We start from the raw sequence: 26,240 nt of genomic DNA on the forward strand, positions 1-26,240 counted from the left end.
CTAGGAAAATCTCATTGAGAGACCTCAAAACAACTGGTAATTATCTATGCGACCAAAAATTTATTATTCAATTTTCAGAATAATAAAGAAAAATTGACATTGAAATTGAGAAAACAAATTCTGAATTCCGAAAACAAACTTAATTTTATAAGCATATTGATACGGATTAGGGATTAAAAATCAGGATCAATGTCAAAATAATCATTCAATATTTAGATATACAATGAACATACACATGAAATCTTATATAGAAAACATTTAAATCATCATCATTATTTAAATCAATATTTGTAATCCTGAGGATTTTGCCACTGAATTTGAAAACAAGTTTATTGCTGATTCCTAAACCCGGAACCTTCTTTTTCATATTTAGACTGATTTCGGAAAGTGATTCTGGATTCACAGTTTAATATCTGTTTGATGCTGGTCCGTTAAATTCAATTGTTTTAGACTTGTTTATTTACTTACTTACTTAATGATCCCGCGCCGATCCACCGGTGCATAGGGCCGTGGTAAAAGACCTCCACTGTTGACGATCCGGAGCCAGCGTCTTCACCTGGTCCCAGTCAATATTCTCGTCGACAGTTCGGATTTCAGCGGCTAGGCTTCGCCGCCACGAGTTTCTGGGCCTGCCTCTTCTTCGATGACCTTCTGGATTCCAGTCAAGCGCCTCTCTGCAAATCTCGTTTTCATCTTTTCGCAGCGTGTGCCCAATCCATCTCCACTTACGTTCCCGAATCTCGATTTCTAGCGCCCTTTGATGACACCGGCGATGTAGTTCCTCATTCGCGATCCAGTTGCCAGGCCACCAAACGCGGATGATGTTCCGCAGGCAGCGGTTTACAAGACTTGTTTATAAGTTTATTAATTAATGCAGAGTTTTGGTGATTTCATCATGCATGAATATAACAACTTTTATTAATTAAACTAAAAAAACCCATTGAATTGTATAATGTTGCTAAAACTATTAACAATCGTTTTGAAAGAATTTTCAGAGTGGTCCGAAAAAAATGAATAACCTACCGATTTTTATTAGATGCCTTTAACTCCAGAAACTTGCGATAAAGTTTAATCAACTTCATTCCATGACTAGTTTCAAAATTGTGTAGTTACTATGACTTTTTTAGTCACAGTTAGTTTTCCAAAATGCTAATCATTGGCACTAATCAATTTCACGGTTGTTGTGACCGATCAGCAAGTCACGAGTGAGAAGCGCTCATCATCACCTGTCGCGTTGACATGCCGCGAATTGTCATTGGAAAGGAGAAGATAATTAAGAAGCCTGGTAGTGAAAAGCACATTGAATCGCAAAAGTGCCGTAGCAAATTCAGCAACGTGGTATTCTTGTTAATTCTGGATATTAATAGATTTTCATAGTTAAGTTCTCTGTGAATTCCTTGTAAGTTTATAACAAAAACGAACCATTTGAAGCATTATTATTTCATTAATATTATATTCTCGATAGCTTAGTGCGAGGTGTTTCGGCTCAGACCCACTTTAAGAACCACTTTACTTTATTAGTTAGTCTGATTAACCGGATATAACCAGTAAGTCTACCTCTTGATCTTTCCATTAAAATACCCTAATATTAATATTCCTCCAGCTAGCCGTATTGTTAGACGGACCGGATAAAGTTTCGCTCAGATTAGCTGGTCGAACAAGAAAAGGGACTAATTTGTAAGTCGATTTTATATTACTTTTTCTACCTCAAATACTTACCTATTGAAAATAAATTTCAGTTGAGTTCAGTCGAGGACGAACTGCAAAAACCCCAACATTCTCAAAAATTATCGGCAAAATGAGCAAAACTGATCGTGTCATTCCTAACCTCGAAAGCGCTGTGGCTGGAACCACAAACGTGCACAACTGCTGCGATTGCTCCAAGGCAGATGGGGCTGAAACCATGGTAGCATGCGACCAGTGTAGTCGCTGGTGGCATTTCGCCTGTGCTGGAGTCGACGCTGATATTGCAGACAAATCCTGGAAATGTACGGATTGCTGCAAGACTCAAATTCTTGATCCGGAGCACATGGGCTCTAAGAGATCTGCAAAATCGGTTATATCGGTTCGATCCACCGCTTCTGTGTCCCAGTTACGGCTCCATCATCTTGAAGAGCAGAAAGAAATGGAAGATCGTTACCGGAAGGAGCAAGCAGAAAGGGATCTTCAGTTTCTGGTTCAAAAACATAACCTAGAAATGGCGATCATGCAAGAGGGGAGGAATCCTGGTAGCGAGAGAAGATCCGCTATTCTGGCTACAAATATGCGGGTTGAAGCTTGGGTCAACGATGCTCGAAATACAGAAAAGGAAGTTTCGGCGACCACGGTTATACCACTTACCAGCTCAACGCCTTTGGCACCGCCAAACCAGCATAGGCACAATCACGGCCATCAAGAACCAGGAAGAGCAGCCGCAAATGACTTCATGCTTCCCCCGTCAGTACCAACGGGCCCAAGGGAGCAAGTGAACGTGGAAAACGGCCCTCCTAAACCTGATCATTTTCGTCGTGATCCTGCACCCTCGTATATTAATCAGCCATCGACTAGTTGTGCCATGCAAATGCACCAAGTGAACTTCGGACACCGTGTTTTTCCTACTGGTCCTCCTGCGGCTTCCAAATGCCAACCAGAAATCCAAGGCTTACCCAGGAACGATTTCTTCCACGCTTCCTCACGGAACCATCCACCACCAATTTCACAACAGTTTGTGAACGGGCTACCACAAGTCAACCAGCAAGTACCTTCAAATGGACAACCGACACAGAACATTCCGCAATACCCCCCGGAATACGTCACTCATCAACCGTTTCCAAATTATGGACCAGTTCTTAGTGCCCAGCAGTTCGCGGCGCGGCAAGTAGTTTCGAAAGATCTACCGAAATTCGCCGGCGACCCGCTTGAATGGCCGATGTTCGAACATGCGTTTGAATCGACGACAGCAATGTGCGGGATCCAGCCCGATGAGAACCTTGCGAGGTTACAGAGAAGTCTCATAGGAAATGCTCGTGAAAAGGTACTTAGCATTCTTACAGTACCATCTGCGGTTCCCGAAATAATGGCCACTCTTCGTGCGGAATGTGGAAGACCGGATCAGCTGATTAACAGCCTCATAAGCAGAATCCGGAATACAAGTCCTCCCAGCATCAATAAGTTCGATTCCCTAGTGACATTTGGACGTGAGGTAAGAAACCTCATTACTTACATCGAAGCGGCTAACCTGCAATCACACCTTAACAACCCGTCGCTTGTTACCGAACTTGCTGCGAAATTGCCATCGGATCTTCTCCTGCAGTGGGGAATGCATATTCAATTGACCCAGCAAGCAACACTCAAAGAATTCTGCAACTTCGTTTCCGCTATTAGAGCGGCAGCGTGTAACGTGTCGGTTCCCTCAAAGCAATCTGTTGATGGGAGCATCAAAAAGGACAAGCGCAAGGACAAAGGCACCTTTGTGAACGTGCATCAAGAAGCTGATCGAGTATACGAAAAAGCTTTCACCAAGTCTAGTACCAACAATACGGCGGCCAAGCCGTGTCTCGGATGTAGTAGCAGGGCACACAAGATCCGTGATTGCCAAAAGTTTCGTAGTCTTACAGTGATGGAACGATTGAAGCTGGTAGAAGAAAAGGGGATGTGTCGTCGGTGTCTGGCGCCCCATGGCAAATGGCCCTGTCGCACTAAACAACCCTGTGGCCTTGAAGGTTGCTCAGAAGCGCATCACAAACTCCTACACGTGAGTCAATTTGAACCGGCAACGGTTTCCATCCATCGTGACAAAAGAGGTTCTACTTTGTACAAGATCGTACCTGTTACACTTCACGGCAACGGAAGGTCCGTTTCTGCCTACGCTTTTCTCGACGACGGTTCGAATGTTACATTGGTAGAAGACGAGATAGCGGAAAAACTTGGCCTAGAAGGTGATGATCACGATTTGTGTCTCCAATGGACGAGCAGTGTTACCCGCAACGAAAGTTCCCGAATCGTTCAATTGTCGGTGTCGAAGGAAAACAACGGTCACCAATATCCTTTATCGAACGTTCGAACCATTTCGAAACTAGACCTTCCCCAACAGACTTTGAACTACGAGGAGCTCTGTAAAAGCTTCCCTCATCTTCGCGGGTTACCCGTAAAAAGCTACCAAGCAGCCAAACCACAAATTCTAATTGGTTTGGACAATGCCAGATTGAAGCTGTCGTTAAACAAACGTGAAAGCAATGGTGCAAATCTCGTTGCCGCAAAGACTCGTTTAGGATGGGCCATATATGGTGGTCAAAGAGTAGCTGACTCGAATTTTCAAACGATGGTTCACGTTTGCAAATGCACACAAGATGAGCTGATGCATCAGCAGGTAGCGGACTATTTTCTCTCTGAGTCCTCTGGAATTTGTCCACCATCTCCACCAGAATGCGAAGAAGATCAACGTGCACGTAAAATCCTCGAAGCGACAACAAAAAGAACAGCTTCCGGACGTTTCGAAACTGGACTTCTCTGGGCAGACGACTTTGTGAAATTTCCCAACAGTTTCTACATGGCAGATCGTCGTTCGTTATGTCTAGCTCGACGCCTCGAAAAAGATCCCTTTCTAAAGGCAAATGTTGTACGGCAAATTGAGGAATATCAGGAACGTGGATATGCCCATAAGGCGACGGAACAAGAGCTACGAGAATCCGACCCGAACCGTGTGTGGTATTTGCCGATAAGTGTTGTTTGCCACCCCCGAAAACCAAATAAAGTAAGAGTGGTCTGGGATGCGGCAGCCCGTGTTGGTACCACCTCCTTAAATTCCATGCTGCTTAAAGGCCCTGACTTGCTGAAGCCTCTGCTATCGGTTCTGTTTCGCTTTAGAGAAAGACAGTTTTCGGTGGCTGGCGACATCCGCCAAATGTTCCACCAACTTTTGATCCGAGCGGAAGACCGACAGGCCCAACGGTTCCTGTGGCGCATCGATGAAAAATCTCCTCCGGAAGTTTTTGTCATGAATGTGGCTACTTTTGGGGCAACTTGCTCTCCATGTTCCGCCCTCTACGTGAAGGACCTGAACGCCTCCGAACACCTCGCTTTTTATCCGGAGGCAGCACAAGCTATCGTTGACGGAACATACGTCGATGACTTTCTCGACAGTAAGGACACCATCGCTGAGGCGGTAAAGCTCGCCGAAGAAGTAGCCATCATCAACAGCGCTGCCGGATTTGAAATCCCTTCTTGGAAATCGAATTCCGAGGAAGTTCTTCAGAAAATCGGAACAGGACTCTCGAAAATGGAGGAAAAAACGTTCTCCGACAGATCATCGGTTGCTGAGCGGATCCTCGGCATAGTGTGGTTGCCGGATCAGGATGTGTTCACCTTTACCATACAGTTTCGGGACGATCTCCAACAGTTATTGCGAGCTACTACTATCCCCACAAAGCGCCAAGTTCTGCAAGTGGTGATGAGTTTTTTCGATCCAATTGGTATTATTGCTGCTTTCACAATCCACGGCAAAATCCTGATCCAGGACATCTGGCGGTCTGGTATCTCATGGGATCAGCCGATCAGTCACACCGAATTCGACAACTGGAAACGTTGGGTTTCCCTGATACCAAATTTGGAGCAAGTAAGAATTCCCAGGTGCTACTTCCCCGATTACGAAATCGGTAGTTACGATACCCTCCAGCTCCACATATTCGCTGACGCCAGCGAGCTGGCTTACTCTTGTGTGGCCTTCTTCCGAATCGTTGACAGGGGACATCCTCGCTGCTCATTCGTTGCTGCCAAAACAAAGGTCACACCACTACGCCCTCAATCCATCCCCAGGAACGAACTGAATGGTGCGCTCATAGGTGTTCGTTTGATGGAAACTATTGAGAAAAGTCATCGGCTGAAGGTGACGAAACGGTTCCTTTGGACGGATTCTTCCGTGGTCTTGTCCTGGCTGCGAGCAGATCCAAGGAAATATCGACAGTACGTTGGATTTCGTGTGGGCGAAATCTTATCCAAGACCAACATCGATGAGTGGAACTGGGTTCCCTCGAAATTAAATATTGCGGACGAAGCCACAAAATGGAACAACGGTCCCAAATTTGATCCTTCCAGTACGTGGTTCACCGGTCCCGATTTTCTTCTGCGTAGCGAAAACGAGTGGCCAAAACGGAAACCAGACCAACAGGAAACACCCGAGGAGATGAAAGTCGTCCATTTAATCCACTACGCAGCTCCGATACGACCGCTGTTGCAATATTGTAAATTTTCACGCTTCGAACAACTCACCAAGTATTTGGGTTACCTTTACCACTTTTTCCATCTTTGTCAAACCAAAAATCGTATCCCGAATAATCCACCAACAGTTCAACTTACCCAAAAAGATTACGCTGCAGCTGAAACTGCTTTGTGGCGTTTGATACAAGCAGAAAAATTCGCAGATGAAATTGCCGTTTGTCGGAACAACCTTAGCTTGCCAGTAACAAAACGTAAGAAACTTTTGAAAAGTAGCCCTTTGGCGAAAATTTGCTTAATTTTGGACGACGATGGTGTGCTTAGAGCAGCGACAAGAATCGACGGTAAGGCCCTTTATTACCCTTACAATTTTCGAAATCCAGTAGTTCTTCCCAAAGATAGCCACGTAACCAAACTACTTATATTAAAATTCCATCAACGTTACGGTCATGCTAACACCGGAACCGTACTCAACGAGATACAACAACGCTTCTATATCCCAAAATGTCGAGCAACAGTGAAGTCGATCATCAAAAACTGTGCATGGTGCCGCGTGTATAAGGCGGTTCCTTGTGCACCACGAATGGCTTGTCTACCTCACCCGAGGGTGCGCCCATATGTTCGAGCATTTACATTCACAGGCGTGGATTATTTTGGCCCGGTGACAGTTAGACGGGGACGCGCAAACGTTAAACGCTGGATCTGCTTATTTACGTGTCTCACGGTACGAGCTATACACCTCGAAGTGGTGCACTCCATGTCTTCCGATTCGTGTATAAAGGCTATTAGACGGTTTGTCGCAAGAAGAGGTCCGCCGAAGCACTTTTACAGCGACAATGGAACAAATTTTCGTGGTGCATCAAGAGAATTATCCACCGAGATCAAGAACGCGAATTATGAAGCTGCCCGAACTTTCACCAATGCCGAAACCGAGTGGCATTTCAACCCACCGTCCACTCCCCACATGGGGGGTATTTGGGAGCGGAAGGTCCGCTCTGTGAAAGATGCCTTCAAGGTAATCACACCTCAACGACAACTCGATGACGAAGAACTTGTTACGTTTTTGGCAGAGATCGAAATGTTAGTAAATTCTCATCCACTAACGTTTGTACCACTGGATTCCCCAAACGAAGAAGTTTTGACCCCGAATAATTTCCTGTTGCTCAGTTCAGATGGCTCCAATCCTCCAAAGGTGTCACTGGATGATCACGTTAACTTGAGAGCAAATTGGAAGTCGTTGGATCCAATCTTAAATCAATTTTGGAAGAAATGGATCTCAGGTTATTTGCCAACAATTGCCAGGAGAACGAAATGGTTCAGTGATGTCAGACCACTGAAAGAGGGCGATTTAGTGGTCATCGTTGATGAAACAGTGCGAAATGGCTGGCTGCGTGGGCGGATTGTGAAAACCTATCCAGACGACGAGGGCCAGGTCCGGAAAGTGGATATTCGGACAGATATCGGTATTCTACAACGAGGAGCGGTTAAGGTGGCCTTGCTGGATCTAAAGGAAGAAGGTAAAGCCGGTCTGTAGGGCATTACGGGCCGGGGTGTTGTGACCGATCAGCAAGTCACGAGTGAGAAGCGCTCATCATCACCTGTCGCGTTGACATGCCGCGAATTGTCATTGGAAAGGAGAAGATAATTAAGAAGCCTGGTAGTGAAAAGCACATTGAATCGCAAAAGTGCCGTAGCAAATTCAGCAACGTGGTATTCTTGTTAATTCTGGATATTAATAGATTTTCATAGTTAAGTTCTCTGTGAATTCCTTGTAAGTTTATAACAAAAACGAACCATTTGAAGCATTATTATTTCATTAATATTATATTCTCGATAGCTTAGTGCGAGGTGTTTCGGCTCAGACCCACTTTAAGAACCACTTTACTTTATTAGTTAGTCTGATTAACCGGATATAACCAGTAAGTCTACCTCTTGATCTTTCCATTAAAATACCCTAATATTAATATTCCTCCAGCTAGCCGTATTGTTAGACGGACCGGATAAAGTTTCGCTCAGATTAGCTGGTCGAACAAGAAAAGGGACTAATTTGTAAGTCGATTTTATATTACTTTTTCTACCTCAAATACTTACCTATTGAAAATAAATTTCAGTTGAGTTCAGTCGAGGACGAACTGCAAAAACCCCAACAACGGTGTTAATAAATTATCGGTAAAATTGTCAAAGTATTAATAATGCTGAAATCATAACATGTACAGCACAAGATTTTTAAGTTCGAATAATTTGAAAGTGCTTCATTTCAATTGGCGACTGATCCATTTGAAGCACCCGCGAGATCACTCAAACAAGGTGACAGACAAAACTGAAATGGCCATTGTTGATTTAGCCTGTAATTGTTGGAACACGCAATAAAACGCACCTCGAGGCTGAGAGTTTAATGTTGAAAAACAAAAAGACCGATTATTGATGGCAGCGACAGGAAAGAAAAATAAAACTTAAAACGTGTCTGAAACATCATGGATAGGTACAAAAAGTAGATATTCTCGCAACTTGTTTTGCGGTTGAAATTGCGTGCATCTGAGGTGGTCCACCATTTGTAGTTGAAACAAAACCATTCGCCGCTGGACAGATTCTGTCACTTTGGGTTGTGACTTTCCATTACCATCTGATAAACAGATCTCAAATGTTCGATTCTGGGACGTGATAATTATTGCTTGTACTACGGAAGAGGTTTTTACAGAAGCTACCCGGAAAACATACACTATGTTGAGTGATCAATCGGAGGTCTGTTCGATTGATTAATTGGTATTTCATGCCGTCAAAGGTTCACATTCCTGTCTTAGTTTGTGCTAATGATAAAAATACCAGACTGGGTATCCCAAAATAAAACAGTAAAATCAATCTAAAAGTTTTTTGTTTAAAAAATCATATCATATCTACTTCTTTTTTCTCCAAATATTGTATGTTAATATTCATTTATTCTTTATCGGATAATTATAAAAATACAAGTAAATATACATAATACGTGTCCCATTTTATTAAACTAAACAACATACAGAGCATATTACCTAATTCCGTCAGTTTTTGAGCAACCCAGGACCACCTTCAGTGACAAAATTGAATTCTGTCGCGCCGGGCGACAAATTTGATTTCGGCTTAGATTGTCGGCCAATTTGTCAGAAATCTCTTTCAACGACAACAACAACAGCAAGACACCTTTCAGTTCAGTTACCAATCAGCGCGGTCTATCGTCATTGTTGCTGACAAGACGCGTGAGCATTAATGGCAAATTGTTGGCAACAAACCACGTTTGACCTATAATTGGATTCCGATATTTGGCCTTTCTATCCGTTCGAAGTATGGCAAAAATCTTCGACCGACACAGTCCCCGGATTGGGTGCACTGATCTGGTTGTGGGAGTCAATGCCTCAATAGTCGGTCTTGTTCTTTGGTTCCCCCAAACACAATTGGCCATTTATCTGTCAGACTTCGAGAGCGCACGGTGGTCTTATTAATTTCAGGTCAAGTCGAGAGATCAATTGGTAGGCTTCTTGATTCCTTTTGCTCTGAATACGGCAATACGATTGCAATACAGTAGCTCAAAAATGCAACCGACCGGATCTTCCTCCTCTCGCTATGGGATTCTTTTGTCTGGGTTCTTCATGGATGATCGTCATTCAGCATGATTGATGTTAGTTTTTAAATATTGAATAACTACACAAAAAAAAATTTCAATAATTAAAACGTGGTTTCAATAGTGGTTTCAATAGTGGCTTCAATTATATAGAATGCCTGATTTCAGTATTCAGTATTTCAGTGATTGATATGAACGTTGTATGTGACTTATACATGTACTCATTAATGAACTTGAAAGTTGCAAAATTGATCTAAATGTACGTTTTAAGGGACTTAAGTTACATAAAGGGCACAAAAGTGCTCAATACGGGATTTACTAAGACACAAAAAGAGCATTAGGTGGTATGAAAAAAACCTAGCAATTGCTTTTGCTTAACCAAATCGGGCAGTCGAGTAGTCACTTGAAGCAATTGCTGCGGTTACTATGAATAAAGTTTGTTTTGACAGCTGTTTTCTACGACAGAATCTATTACTTTTAGAACAAGCTAGTTTGGTATGAATAAAGTCCAAATCTGATGCAATTGCTCGACAAAGCTCCAAGCAATTGCTTTATTTTCTAAGCATGCTCGGTAGCAGACTTTTCCAATAAAAAAATTCTTTGACAACATCAGGAATTCATTAAATTAGCAATATGACACTTCAATACAATTCAAAAAAGCATTTTTAACGTGTATAAAGAAAAGTCGAAGTGATAACCCAACTTTTTTCATATTCTTGTCGTTGTATGAAATGATTCGTCTAAGATGAAACCAAACAAATCAATTAGTAAATATTCCAAATTGAAAAAAATCTGGCTATAGTAGAAGAAGTCCCAATCGGCTTGAATTTGGAAGAAAATTGAAATAATTTAAAACGTAATTCAGATCTTTCATATTTATATGATTTATTTTATAATTCTAAGATTAAAATAAAAGATGAAAGATGCGCGCCTATTGCCTCTTTTTTATACACCTCCGATTCGAATACGTGTGGGAGAGCTTATGATAAATATTTTTTTTTTAATATTTTAGGCCTTTTTTCGTTTGACAATATTCGAATTTGTATTAATTTTTCTTTAAACATCAACATACGAGCACGCATTAACCAAAAATTTTCCGATCGTTCTTACACCCACCACCCGCACCGTCGAGTTCATGGCTATTTTAGCCGTACTTTTCAATTTTCTGATCGTCTTCTTTCATTTTACTTTAGAAAACTTCAGAATCTACTGGTTGGATAGCTCTATTTTTCGAACCAAAAGCTATATTCTAAGACTTTAATACACATCTGCTAAGCAAATGTTTATTCATACCAAACTAAGCAAATGCTTTGGGCTTTCGCTTTGCTTGATTTCGAGCTAAGTAAAAGCTACTGAAGCAATTTCTAAACCTTATTCTTACCACTAAATGAACTACCTACCTTTTTCCTGGCTGGCTAGCTGTCTAGTTGAGCGGGTGCGGCTGCAGGTATGATCTAAATCATTTAATCATTTTAAGTTTTTTTTTTGAAGCTGATTGAAAAGGCCGCTGGAAGCTGAATAGAAAGTCATGAAGACTAGTTTTGGAACTAGTAAGTATCGATAAGAACTTTAATTTAGAGCTGCATAGAACGTACTTCATATCAGTGATGGGATGGACACTTGGGCTACTGCAGGGCAGACTGTATTCTGCGTTTACCGCAGTTTTTTTCCGGAGGGGAAAGTCGGGTAAGACGGACACTTTCAAAATTCCGAAAATCACGATGTTTGGCACAAATCTAATGATAAGAATATGTTTGCCTAAGTATATTAACACTTTCGAGACTCAATGTTCATTCACATCAAGCAAGATCTCATAAAAGTAAACAAAACAAGCAAAAACTTCGAAGATCCTTTATTTGATTTAATTTTCTCTACAAAGAAAATTGTTCATAAGTCGAAACATTTTCGAAAGTGTCAACCTTTTTAAAAGGTGGAATATTTATTTCTGCAGGAAAATCAGCGAATATCGGTGAAAGGCTTGAGCAACAAAAGTTTTTTTTTTAAATTGCTAAGACGGAGAAGACGGACACCTCAAGGTCGAGTAAAACGTACACATAAGATTCTCCACGTATTTCAAATTTATCATCGTTTTGATCCTCCATATGCTTTCAAATAACCTTAGCAAGAGCAATCGTCGGAATTCCGAAAATCACACTGATTTGCTTCTGGACTCGGACTAGTTGATTACATTTTGGATAAAAATAACGTTCTCAAATACTTAACCCTAATCTGCTCTTGCGTGTCAATTTCTCACTATTGGGAGTTTGGCGGCTTGTAACTTTATTTGGGTGCATCCAGACAAAAAAATCTTCGGTAACTCTCGAAAAACATCCGATAAAACATACTTCAGAAAAAAGACTATTGATCAGCAACGGAATGCTAAAAAAATTCCCTTATTGTACAAGAAAGCTAAAGTTGACTATAATTTTAACGGCATGTGCGGCGAAATGAAAACTAGAGAGAATTTATTTTATAGAATTTGAAAGAAAGGTGGATAGACAGGCATTAGTGCGCCAATAGGAGAAAGCTTGATAGGTGTTGAAATTTTAGGCTAGAGGGCATGTTGATGAAAAGCTCCCATGAATTGCTCCCGCCTTTGCTCTGCATTAGCTAACTTTAAACATGTGCTCGTGAATCTCGTTTTTAAGCTTTTTTTCCTCAGATTTAAGCTTTTTCTGCCTTGAGAGCATAGGAGACGAAAGTTTAAATCTGAGGAAAAAAGTTTAAATCTGTCAAAAAGAGGGGGAAAAAAGGGGAAATCTGTAAGATGTGCTCCATACGGTTTGAATAGAGTTGCCGCCGCCACTTCCCGGCAATGTTATTCAAACCGTGTGGAGCACATCTCTCATATTTCCCCTTTTTTTCCCCTCATTTTGACAGATTTAAGCTTTTTTCCTCAGATTTAAGCTTTCGTCTCCTATGCTCTCAAGGCAATAAAAGCTTAAATCTGAGGAAAAAAAGCTTAAAAACGAGATTCACGAGCACATATTTAAAAGATGTTGGTCACACGATACATAGACAAATCGTGTAACGTTGCAGGGATCTGAGCAACCCATGGGCCTACTGAGCTTTCCTTATGCGAGAACAGTTCTGCCATTAAAATTATAATCATACAAATTACGGCGATTAAAATCATATAACAAACAATCATTGGCAAAAAGAAAAAAATACATCAAGAAAAATACGATTCAAAAATTGACACTTGGCCAAAAAAGTTAGAACGCGGAATAGATACAATGTGAAATGCGAAAAAATCGACAAGTAGCAACTATTCGCAGCGAATCTGAAAAGATGGCAACGTCGCTAGAACTGTTCTCGCATAAGGAAAGCTCAGTAGGCCCATGGGTTGCTACGTTTTTGCTCGTTTGAAGTGTGCGTAAAAACACGCTCTCAAACCATTGGGCTCGCTATACATGGGAATTCTCTTTCTGGGTTTCTCATGTATAGTTAGCTAATGCAGAGCAAAGGCGGGAGCAATTCGTGGGAGCTTTTCATCAACATGCCCTCTAGCCTAAAATTTCAACACCTATCAAGCTTTCTCCTATTGGCGCACTAATGCCTGTCTATCCACCTTTCTTTCAAATTCTATAAAATAAATTCTCTCTAGTTTTCATTCCGCCGCACATGCCATTAAAATTATAATCATACAAATTACGGCGATTAAAATCATATAACAACATTATACATTACATGCTACAAAAAGCGGTTCGAAAAATCGTTTTATGATACAAATTGTACAATACTGCATCCCATCTCGCATAAAGTGTCGCTTAAACAAACGAATGTATAATGGCTTCATATCGCAAAACAGTTCCATACACGTCCTATAAAATATGACTTAAGTTGTCAATCGATGCTAAAATCTATGAGCATCGTACAAGACTCCAATACAGCTCTCATATAGCTTAATTCTTTTAGAAATGGGACACTTTCTTTCGCTGATATCTCGTTAACTAGTTATCGGACGTTCAAAATTTTGACAGCTTTTTTTTGCCTGTTTAAAGTACTATCCGACTTATTTTTTTAATTTAAAATTCACGCGTTTTTTGAGATATTTACGATGAAAGAGAAAAAGGAAAATAATATTTTGCCCAGTTTCCTTCAAAATCCATGATTATCGAATTGATAGCTTACAAAACCATTGATTATTCAAAGAATTACCGTGTGTGAGTGATAGAAAAGGCAAGCACTGTCAAAAATGTCCACAAAGTTCAATCAAGCATTGGAGTGAAGCACATGATCGGCAACTACGGTTAAGGGTCATCAGAGAAGTTAAGTCTCATACCAGCTTTTTCAGTTTTCAATTAGCGAAAAACTAAGGGTAGGTCGCTGAAATGTCCAGAAAAACTGTTCTTCAATAAGCTGAAAGTATTGCCTCGTTATGAGTCATTCAAACCATACCTCAAACAACAATTTTTTGTTTGTTCCAAAGCTCGTAAGCTGTATAGCCAGTACCGAGGCTATGGGACAGATGATTTCTGAGGAACGATAAAACTTATGAAATACCCTATTTTAAACAAATTCTAGCGTTCGAATCCATGACCATGTCAGCTCGTGCAAGGTCCCGGGTATATTGAAGTATGTATTTGCTGGTTATTTTGTATAAACTATAATGATTTGCCAAAATTCTGCTCCTGTGGAAAAAACAACAAATTTCAAAACGAAAACTTTTGTTTTCGCTGTTTTTAGAAGCCTTAAAAGAGTAATCTTGTACATACCATTCTCAACCTACGATCTATTTTAACCAATTATGATTTGAGTTCAATCTCATGATGGTTTTACTTCGTTATCGTCAGATTTTGCCAGGAGAAATTCGATTGAAAACTCTCGAAAAAGTGGCTTAAAAACAATCAAATTTGTTAATTTCGAAACAGTTGTGTCCACTAAATTGCCCTCCGTTTCTTTTAAAGGGAAGTATTGGACCGAAAAGTAGCAGATATTGAAGGAGGAGGATGTAGCCACCTAAAATACAGATTAGACGAAGTATAGGTTTGAAAAACTGATCAATATCATGTATCAAGAATAGAGTTGATTTTATTCTTTAAAAAAACGATAATTTTTTTTTTCAATTTTTTTTATGAATTATCATAAGATAAGCTTAATTTTCTTCATAGAATGTATTTAGATCAAACGAATAGTTTTTAAGAAACACGCATTCGTAACTGTCCCATTTCTAAAAGAACTAAGCTTTAGAGGGCGACTGAAATAGCCAATCAATAATCAAGTCGCTTCAAGTCGTTCAAGACTGAAACATACATGGAATAAAGTGTGGTTGAAAACTGTCAACAGTGTTCGGCATCGCTAACTGACAAATTAGCGCCGCTAATGAAATCGCTATTTAATATAAAGTTAGCGATCGCTGATTAAATACGCTAAATGTGCCGATAAAGTTATCGCTTTAAGCTTAAAACGCTAATCGCTAACTGTTGACCAACATTAGAGCCGGAACAAATATAAAATTCTTCTTTAGTCACGCCTTTCCCTTCTTCGATTTTTAAAACTCCCCAACTGAATTATCGAACAATTACAGGAGCAAAAACAAGAAAATGTGGAAGATGGGAGCAATACCATTTTCTTTAATTTAAATTTTGGTTAAAAATTTACTCGATTTATCGGAATGCGCAAAGTAGATAAAATGCAATTTTGTTGCAAACATACTTTTTACAATGAATTCCATTTTGTTGTTTTTGGCATTATTTTACATTGTCCTCACTCAAAATGTTTAACCTGCATTGTCATACGTGAACAATTTTGCAATTTCTATTTGAACTTTAAACGAAGGCTAAAATGGCAATTTTATAAAATTTTTATATGAACTGATCTGAAAAATCTCATAAAAACTGTATTGTGAAAAGTAAATATTTCAACCATTTGAAATGAATGAAATGCTGATGAAGAGATGTATAAAAGTAGTTTTATATTATTTAACACCTTTTATTGTTGTCTTCTTCTGAAAATGTTGCCAAAAGAAAGTGCTAAAAGAGAGAAAAATGACACTAAATAGGAACATCTTTTCTCTAACTCAGTACGCATTCCTCCAATGAATTAAATAAAGCAATCAGAATGATGCCCAATGTCACCTTAACTTGATTAATGAGAAAAGTTTATTCTATCACTAAGAATTAGATAGATTGATACAAATATATGGGAGTTAGCGGTCTTCAATTAGCGGAACCAAAAAATAGCGGAACTTTTTAATTCGCTGAATCAATCAAAACTTAGCGTCAAAATTAATCCGCTAACGAAAAGTTAGCGGACTAACTAGCGAATAGCGGATTAGCACTTTTGTGCCGAACACTGACTGTCAATCATTCTTCCATCATTAGTTTGTATGAATCAAATTGTATAATGTAACGTACAACATACCACCAATGCAACATAAAGTACCAAAGTAAATCAATCATCGTAATAACATCGTATATGATACTGTCGGAGTCCTGATTCAGAAACATGTAGGTTTTTACCAAAGATCCCTAACTATCAAGATAATCGGGCATATTATTTCACGAACGAATCTTCGGAGACAACAACACAATGCATATGGTGCTGCCATCAAACGAGATGGGATCCAAGCTTTGCACTTGACGATTGCACCTCTCACTAATGCATTGAAAACAAACGTAACTTTACCCAAACAAGATTTTTGTTTACATTGTTCACGCCAATCAATTTGCACTATGGGTGAATTGTTATTCTTTCCCACTGTTGATGGAACATTTTGTTGCAACTGACCGTTTCCAGTCAACCCTGATCCCGATCGTTCGCCGGCGGAACGGATTCCCCTAGTATTCATCACCAAAATTCAAGGAAATTCGCTACACCGGTAAGTTAACCAACTAAAAGTGAACGAAATTAGATTCTGAATCCAAATCAGGATGCAAGAAGGAGATTCAGGAATGTGTTATCAACGAATTCAATTTCAGCTTAGTATCCGATGTAACGGCTAATGAAAAATTCAAGAAGAACTATTTAGACAGATGAATCATTAATTTTAGCTGCCCGTTCTTGCGAGGAATCAACCAACACCGAACGAGAAAAATTAAATCTTCTATTCCTCCGGTAAGTTGATAAGTTTGAAAGTGTATAAATTTATGTATCAAATTCAAAACAAATCGAATTACAGCTGTACAGCAGACGGAATTTCCGATATAGGATCCCAGGAGGAAAGAATCTTGCAAGCCGAATAACCTGATCATCCTGCCCAGTTATGAAGCTACCACGCTAGTGCCTTGAGAAAACTTGACAACACCATTTTAAGATTATTCAGTCCTGATATACAAGTGAGAAATATCGATTCGGATACTAGCTATGCGACAATGGACTGGAAAAAAATACGCCAATGAGCTGCATAATTCGGATGTACAAGCATTGGATTTGTTCAATGCCGGTTGCTGGTATTATAAGAGACCATTATGAGTATTACATTTTGTATTTCATACGTGAAACGACCAGATGTAAATTCAAACGAATTATTAAAACAATGTCGAACAGATATTTTTGTACAGCCTGATTTTGTGCGTGCGTAGGATGATGAAGTGGCGGATTGAATTTGAATTGAAACGTTTCTTGCGGGTTAGCATTTCATGTATAAATATGCGTTCATCTTAGCATCACCTGTTAATGGACAGTCATGAAACTGGTTTACGAGTTTTTGAAACCAAGGATGGTTTTTACAATTGTTACATTTTTACTGTAATTCGTTAAACTTGAACATTTATCGTAAAAGACGATTTATAGTTTTGAATAACCCATGTCACTTTGTAAAACAGGGAAGGATGTCTCATCCCGAGCAGATTTTGATGCCCAAATTGATCGCAAACTGATACCAAACTAAGGTGTCAACAGCAAACTGCTAGCATCTTTTGCTGCTCAACTTTTTACGATAGCAAAACTAGGCATAATTAAGGTGTCATATATTTTCACTTGACTGCAAGCTGAGACCAAATTTAGGTATCAATAGCAAACAGGAAGCTAAATTTGATGTAGAATTTAATTTGATAGCAAAACTAGGATTTATTGAGGTTTCCTTTTATTGATGTAAAAAATGATTACTGAGTTAAAAATTGTACCAAAATAAATTTGAGTAATATGTGAATGATAGCAAAACCAGGCATCACTAGGCTTTCATTTTTGAACGACTTTAGGTTTTAGGTAATCGCGAAACAGAGGCAAAAATTTTCAGCGAAGATACATTAACAACAACTAAGGGCTTATACACCTAGTTGATTTTATCTTTTTTCCTTAGTTATAAAAAACTTGATATCAAATTAGTAACTTGATACGAATTATTTGATGTGTTCAAAACTGAGAGTAAAAAAAATGTATATAGGAAAAAATGACGAAAAATACTTAGAAGATTGGCTGACAGATCAGTACAAGATAAGCAAAGCTGAAAATAAAACTCTCTTCTCCTTACTAAAATGTATTTGAAGTTTTCAATATTATTTCGACCTTCCAAACAAAATCGAAATCTCAAATGAAGAAAATATCTAATAAATTCTTTTATAGAACACTGAATGTCTGACCGGTTGTACGATAGACAAAAAAGGTTGTTTTTTTTATACTCATAATTTAGGATTTCAATCAAAGTTGCTTGAAAACACTTTGTATTTTAGGAGCAGACAAGATGCTACATTTCTAGTGAATATTCTCCACTGTGTTTCTTTGCGTGGCGCTTCTATCAAAGAAAAGATATTCAAAATTCTTGAATTTAAGAAATATTCATACAATAAAATGAAAATCTACAAAAGAAAATTTTTTCGTTTCGTCTCACAAAGTTAAAATATTTTATGTTTTAAAGAATACATTTAAATTAAATGTTACTAACTAACACATACAAAATATAAAATGGTTTATATTACTTCCAGAGTTTTACTTTTAACCGGTGTTATTTGAGAATTAAAGTATAAAATTTATACTATAAATACACAAATATTTTAAGTTATCAAAGTAAAAAAATTAAAAACGAAAAAATAATTAACGGATGTTTAATTTGCTATGAAGTTTTTCGAAATAATCTTCAAAGAATTTCAAGTTACACTGGAAATAATCAATTCAACTCAGTTCAAATGTAATTCAAGTTAAAGATAAACAAAAAAAACAAAACGTAACAAAATTAAGCGGACACAAATGCCAAAAAGTTGGTAAAATGTCCAAAATTAAATAATAATAATATTTTTTTATTAATTTTTTTTTTTGAAAGGTGATCAAGAGATTCAGTTCAAGTTAAAAGATGAAACATGCACAGAAAAGTGAAAAGCATGAGAAATGAAAATTTTTAAAATAAGCGTTCAAGAATAGGAACTGTGGAATTCATTTAAATTAATTCATTAATTTATTTTACCCAAAATAATTTGGCCTTAGATTTATTGCAAGTTGTTACTAGAAATCAAATGTCGTATGTATAATATTTATAAGGCTAAATATGTATGTTTATATATTTCCAAGAACAACTATACGATTTAACACAGTGTTCACGCGCAGCGCGCGCATAAAAAGCAAATCAAAACAAAAACAAAATAAATGTTTTTTTTCAGCCAGTGATCGCCTGTACGTTCCGTTATCCGATCCACGTGAAATTCTGTCGGGAAAGTGTCGCGTAAGCCTTTGTCCTCCAAAAACCAGCCGGAAAAATGTGTAATCCAGGTGGCCTTACCGAGAAATCTGTGGCCGCTCCAGGACCTCAGAATACTGCAGCCTGTGCTTCGCAGGTAAGCATTGAAACAGTACAAAATATTGCACAATATGTACAGATCTACATATATCGATGGTGAAGCAGACATTTTAATTCTAGTGTATCCGTTTAAAAATACAGCTCAGAGATGTCCTTCTTCATTGCCATCCCGGATTCAATGTATCCGTCTCTCCACATCCATCACGAGGTGAAAACTTGCCACTAGAGATGTTTGACTAGGTTAAACCACATGCCGCAAACGACCGATCCCCAGTAACAGACCGAGTTTTGAAGCCATGTTCAGGTAACTATTGATAAAGTTCAATTATAGAAAACAATTATCATTTTTTTTTCCAGTGATTTTAGCACAAATAATCAGCATTTTTCGAGGTGCGGTGTAGTTTAATGAAAAACTAACCCTTAATACGGAAGCGTTCGTCGAAACTTCTTCCTACTTTCTCGTCCCGGACCCATTTTGACTGTGGCCGTACAGTCGCATGGCATCGTCCTTCACCAGGACCGGCAGATTGACGATCATTTTTGGCCAAGTTCGACGGCGTATCGACACTTGGTCTTGCGGGGCGAAGTAGTTTCAGCGAGACGTTTTTGTCAGTTCAGCTTCCGGAGGAAATGGAATCTCCTCCTCAGATGACAACAGAAGCGTTAGCTTTCCGGTCCGGCATCAACTGCGGTGAAAAACTGCCGACGAGAACCATGACTAGAATCATTCGAAGACGCTGGCCCTGTCAATAGCGGAGATCTTTTATTTTAATAAGATAAGGTAAGATATAAATCGACTTTCGATTACACGTTAGTGGAAATCATTGAGGTGAATTTTATTAGCTAGGAGATTCAAATTCTTGCTATGAAAAAGCTACTACAAAAAAGAAGATGTACAGTTTAGATAGCTGCAAATCGTCCGATATCTATGTGGTTTATGTTTAGGTGCAGATGAATATCTTAGTATGACGAAACATGGCACCATCGTGTCTTGTGTTCAAAGCCAAAATGTCCAAATAAGAACCAAATAACAGAATACTTTTATTTCTATTTTGGAAATCGCATGGATCGTAATATGTCGTTGTTAAATGGCGTGTAAACGCCGTTAAACTTAAAAGTAGCGTAGCAATAAAACTAATGATTTTTTCTTTTATATGATTCATGTAGTTTTGTCCACACCTGTGCATAATTCATATGGGTTTCAGAGTATTAATTTATCCAATGGATAGCATTTCACTATCAGAGAGTTCAATTGAAGCGTTTAGGATCAGAGGAATGCAATGCTCAAATCATTTGACTAAAATAGTTTCAAAAAAATGCGCGTAGAATTTATCAGACTGGTCGATTTTTTATATGAATATCAATCGATTTCGTGCAGTTTTAATTCAATCCAAAATGCAATAAAAATATGTTCAAAAGACCTAAGTTTTAAATTAGATTTATATTGAGGTATTGAGGATTTCTGTAAACTTATCAAAAAAATTGATTATTTTGACATATGTACCCCAATGAAACTGAGAGCTTTAATTTTGCGAGATTTTGTGATTAACAGTTATCAAATTATTTTGTGCGGCACCCTAAAACTAATTTAAATTAAAAAAAAAGTGTCATCTGATAAGTCATCATCAAAACGTTGGGCTCATTTTATGTTTGGAGCAAATTCGCTGAATCGCATACATTAAGGCGCAATCATAGGCGGCATGAAAGCATTGCCATAAAGAATATCCCTTTCACTAATTGTTGCCTAACTGAAGGCGATATTCACCCGAGCATACTCTTTCGATAAAATTATAGCAAATTCTTCTATCACGCCCTGAGAGCCTAATTTGATCAACATAATTTGATTTAGACGTTGACTACACCTTATTTTTCGAAAGATTTGAGAGCATTATGATGTCAAATTTTGCTATCATTGATAAATATTTGATGGCTTATATTGGCATATTTGTGCTCTCCAAGCTCTCGGAAAACGAGGTGTAGTTAGGGTCTCAGTTTTAGCAAAATTTGGTATCACTTTGCTAACCAAGTATGGAAATCTTTGCTCTCATTTTTGCTGTGTACCACCTTATGTCAAGCAAAATGAGAGCAAATTTGGCCCTCAAGGCGTGATAGCAAAATTTGCTATAATTTTGCCATAAAAGTCTGCTCGGGTCTGATTCATATCATATTATACGAAACCATTAGTTAAATTCTTGCTACATTCTTCTATTCCACCAATAGGAATAAGTTAAGTTGAGAAAAAAGTACATTCTCTCAATTTTTGCGTTAGTTTTTGTTATTTTGTTGAAGTTTCACTGCTCACTGATCATTGCTTTAAGGTAAATTTTACTGAATTACTAAACTTTACTAAATTAACAAGACTTTTTTGTTGCATTATTGTTTGAGTAAAATCTCACCGGCTAGTGTTAGTAACAGAAAAATTACGGGAACTTAGACCATCTCGAAACACATCTAAAACACCTCTCAGGAGAGATATAAGCTCTGTTCATTTGCAGAGCGGAAGAGAATGTTTACATGACGTTTATGCTTTTTCTCTTCGCATTCAATACTCGAGCGATAATGTAAATGTGTTTGTTGAAGGTATAGAAAACTGTTGAATTATATCCATTCTATCTGTTTCGCCACTTTTGGTAAAACACAGTTTGTACGACAGTCCAAACTAATCACCCGTCGTGTTAAGATCGCCAAAATAAAACCCCCAATTCCGAATCGAAATAAAAGTTGTTGCGTTTGAAGTTAAAATTCGCGAGTTACTTAATCGTGTCCGAATAGTGTTCCGGTGCCTAAACAATTATCTTAGCAATTAGTTTTAATTGGTCAAGAATATTAGAATTAGATGAATTGAGTGATTTTTGATTTTTTTAAATAAAAATTTGTTAATTCAATTTGATGAGTCTCTGCGGCGATTAAAAAATGTTCAAGTGCCGATTTGTTTTCTAGAGTGTATCCAAGAAGATTTTCTTATCAAAAAAGGACCAAATTTGCTATGACGCATTGGGAGTTTGTTTGGGAGATGTTTAATTTTAAAGTGTTTTCGAATCCATAATATATTGCTAACAGCCTAACACATTGCATAACCAAAGGCGACTCTGGTTTCTCGAGCAAACTTTTATGGCAAAGTAGACTAAATGCTATCACGCAATGATAACCTTATTTGCATTTATTTTGGTTGACTTAAGGAGGTATACAGCAAAAATATGTAGAAAGAAATCAAGCACGGAGGGCAAAGTAAAGCCAAATTTGGATTAAAGTGAGACTATAATTAAACCTCGTTTTGCTCTCGTTATCTAAAAGTTTTGAAAGCATAACAATGCCAAATTTTACCATCACTGATAATTTGGTGATGCCTTGAATAAGCATCATTGTGCTCTCCAAGCTCTCAAAAAATGAGGTGTAGTTAGGCTCTCAGTTTTAGCAAAATTAGGCATCATTTTGCTAACAAAGTATGAAAAATTGTGCTCTCATTTTTGCTGTGTACCACCTTATGTCAAGCAAAATGAAAGCACATTTGGCTTTCAGGGCGTGATAGCAAGATTTGCTATAATTTTGCCATAAAAGTCTGCTCGGGATACCAAATTTATGTAAAATAAGACACTACTCGAACAATTTTCAAGTTCATTTTCTCAAATTCGTTAAACAGCCAAGTTTTGATTGAATGAATTTTGAAACGAGGGTCGCGTATAGAATCAATGTTTTATTTATACGGAGCAAATAAATGTTTCAAATAATCATATCGAAAATTAAAACAACTGCTGGCATATATTCCACAAGCTCATAATGTTCAATCCAGTACATATATATTCAACACATTTGAACAACTTTGTAAAAATTCATATTTTTTTGCAACTTTGACGACTGTGCTGTGGTGTAAACAAAGAGAACTGGGATGTAAACAAAAAATTAAACGCCAGCTGATTTGATTTTTATGCAGTAGTGTGTGTAACAGATTACACAATTTGAGCTTGGATCTCAGTCCGTAAAATCTATTTTGGCGCTAGTGTTTTGTCGCCAAAATTTCTCGGAAGCCGGTAGGACCTGTTTTTACTCAAAAGAGTAAAAATCCTTGGAAAAAAAAAGAAACATGTAGGTATATCTCCTCAACTTTTGGTAAGTATATGATTTTTTCTAACGTGATATATCTTATGATATACCTACCAAATTATTGGCTGGGGAACCATATGTGAAGAGGGTAAAATGTCTCGTCCATTCATATTAACAGAGAATGGAAAAATTTACGTGCAAGAATGTTTACAAAAAAAAAGTTTTTACCCTTAATTAATCAGCATAACAATCTTCTAATGCTAAGCTTTGTGTCACTGCTCTAACGATGCATTGAAGTGGTATGAAAACAACAAGTTTACATGTTTACCGAAAGACATGAACCCACCAAACTGTCTAGAGATTCGTCCAGTGACAGTATTTGGGCTTTCACGAAGAAAAACATGCGGAAAATTAATAAACCAGCGGAAAGCAGACCTGCGATAGGCGAAAGCTAATGATTGAAAACGAATGAAAAGGAGAAACAAGCAGCCATCATCATCATCCAGCTCGCCTACTCTGAACCATCATTGTGCACGTTGCTATGTCCAACTGGCTCTCTCTGAGAGTCTATCGTTTGACAATGTAGCCTCCTTCTTTGTAGCGAGAATTCGTTGTCAGGAGGAAGCGACGGCTGAAAATCATCACCAGCAGCCGGCGTCGCTCCAATGATGGCTTCGTTTCTTTCAGTGGAACCGAACTCGATGATAACCAACGAAGGTTAATTTTCATTAGCCGAGCTTGGAGTGAAAATTAAGACTCGTTCCTCGTTCGGCTCGCTGGACTCGGTCTGCTAGGATGTTGTTGCTTACGCTTCCTACTGAACGCTGGTAGTTATATAGGAAAGCAAATGTATATGATGGACTGAGCGGGAATCGTTTGAATTGTCCAGGAAGGGTGATAATTTTTTTATCGTAACTCGATGCGCTTCATTTATGTCCTAAAATAGTTGTTGTTTTAAATAAATTATGAATGATCATGATTATGTGTCTATCGAATGAGGATTAAATTTGAAATAATTTCTTATTAAAATTTAAAAACTCAAAGTTGAGCTATTTTTATTCTACATGCTTCGGTTATTTATTTGCAAATAGTAAAATTATAAATAAGATGAAATTTTTAATTTTGAGCATGAATTTTTAATTGCTACGTTTATTTTGAGCTCTGAGCAAAGCTTAAATATTATACTTTTTTATTCTATGTTCTGAGTTTTCATTTCATTCGGGTTTTGAAAACCAAAATTTTATTACGAGTTTCCAACGTCTTTATTCAAAGTTTGGTGAAGTTATAAGAAGAATGCATAATTATACCGATATCAAAACATATTTGTTTATGTGAAAAAATCTTTGTTAATTAAACAACAACAATGTTGTTCAAAAAAATAATCCCGGCTTCGTAAAACTAAATGGTTTGAGCCGTTTCAAATAAATGAATTGTAAATAAAAACATAATTGGAAAATTCAAGCAAAAAAATTTTTGACTTATTTTCATTCCCGATAATGATTATTTTAGAACTTTGGTTACATTGGTATTTTTTAACACTGAAACATATAATTTTAACTAAATTAAAAAAAAAATTACAAATGGCAAAATTGAAAACTTTTCTAAAAACTATTTTACTCATCTTTCCTGTATCAATTCATTATCATTCAAAAAATAAAAAGAATGTTACTGAGCTCTGAGGAGTTAAATGAAGTCTTAAATAAACTCGACATTTTCAAAACTTGTAATGAGAATAGTTTAATTTTGTCTGTGGTTTAATCGAACGGTTGAAGGACCAAATCCTAGCACATGTGCCAAGATCGAGCGGATTTTAGAAGCAACATTAATTTCAAGTTATCGCTATAGCAGGACCAATATGATTTAGACAAACACCATACATGTGTTTTTGCGTTCTTTAATGGTGAACAAATACAACAACAAAAACAAAAAAATTTAAAAATATTACGTACTCATCTATGGTAAAAAGATGGAAATTTCATAAAATTCAAACAAAAAACTCAAAAAGTCCAAAAATAACAACAAAATGATGCGGAATGAAAAAAAAAAGCATTAAAGACAAAACAGCAAAAGTGCAAAATGCATCTTTTTAAATGAAAACATTTTAAAAATAAAATAAAAAATTATTAAAAATGTTCGAAAGTTCACTTAAAATTATGTTGATTATAAAATTAATCATTTTCTTAGTAATAAATTTAAAAAAAAGTTAAGAAAAGCCTGATAAATTTTGGCAACGCTAAATGTTCGGACATGTTGACCAAATCGAACGGGATCTGTATATTATTATATTTTATATTATATAATATTATATTTATCAATAAATAATGATTAATAAAAATGGCATATTCGATGTTATAGTATAAAGCTAGGATTTCAAATAAGACTCATGTGAGTTCATTTCTGTACAAAATTCCAATTGGGACTTTCTAAAAACAATTCCAAACTAAATTTTAAAAATTCATAAAAATTACGAGTCCTATCCTATCTGTTTTTTTTTTATCTGGAGAAATCTGAATCTGCACCCTGTATCTGTATTTGGTTTCCATAGCTTAATTCTAAATTTTGATTTCGAATCTTGGTTGATTTTCTGAAATTGGAGTTTAAAATATGAATCTATTCAGCATATTTAAGCTGATTATTAAAAATATATGAGTTCTCGTTCATTCTTTCAAATTACTGCAAATAACTTATTTAACTGCTTGTTTCTATTGTACTTTTATCAACGATAATTTTAAAACAAGCAAA

The 26,240-nt window shown here is 37.4% G+C and overlaps 2 protein-coding genes across 3 annotated transcripts in view; one reads left to right on the forward strand and one right to left on the reverse strand.

Moving 5' to 3' along the window:
- Nucleotides 1-26,240, reverse strand: part of LOC129756339 (location of vulva defective 1) — a 760,372-nt gene that overhangs the window by 294,058 nt on the left and 440,074 nt on the right. The gene's annotated exons all lie outside the window — the stretch shown is intronic.
- On the forward strand, nt 1,799-8,338 carry LOC129753709 (uncharacterized). The gene is made up of 2 exons (XM_055749554.1): nt 1,799-8,241; nt 8,304-8,338. Exon 1 carries the CDS (start codon nt 1,799-1,801, stop codon nt 7,724-7,726), a length of 5,928 nt encoding a protein of 1,975 aa, XP_055605529.1. The 3' UTR covers nt 7,727-8,241; nt 8,304-8,338.

Source organism: Uranotaenia lowii, chromosome 3 (genome assembly GCF_029784155.1).
Source record: "Uranotaenia lowii strain MFRU-FL chromosome 3, ASM2978415v1, whole genome shotgun sequence".
Taxonomy (NCBI): Eukaryota; Metazoa; Arthropoda; class Insecta; order Diptera; family Culicidae; genus Uranotaenia; species Uranotaenia lowii.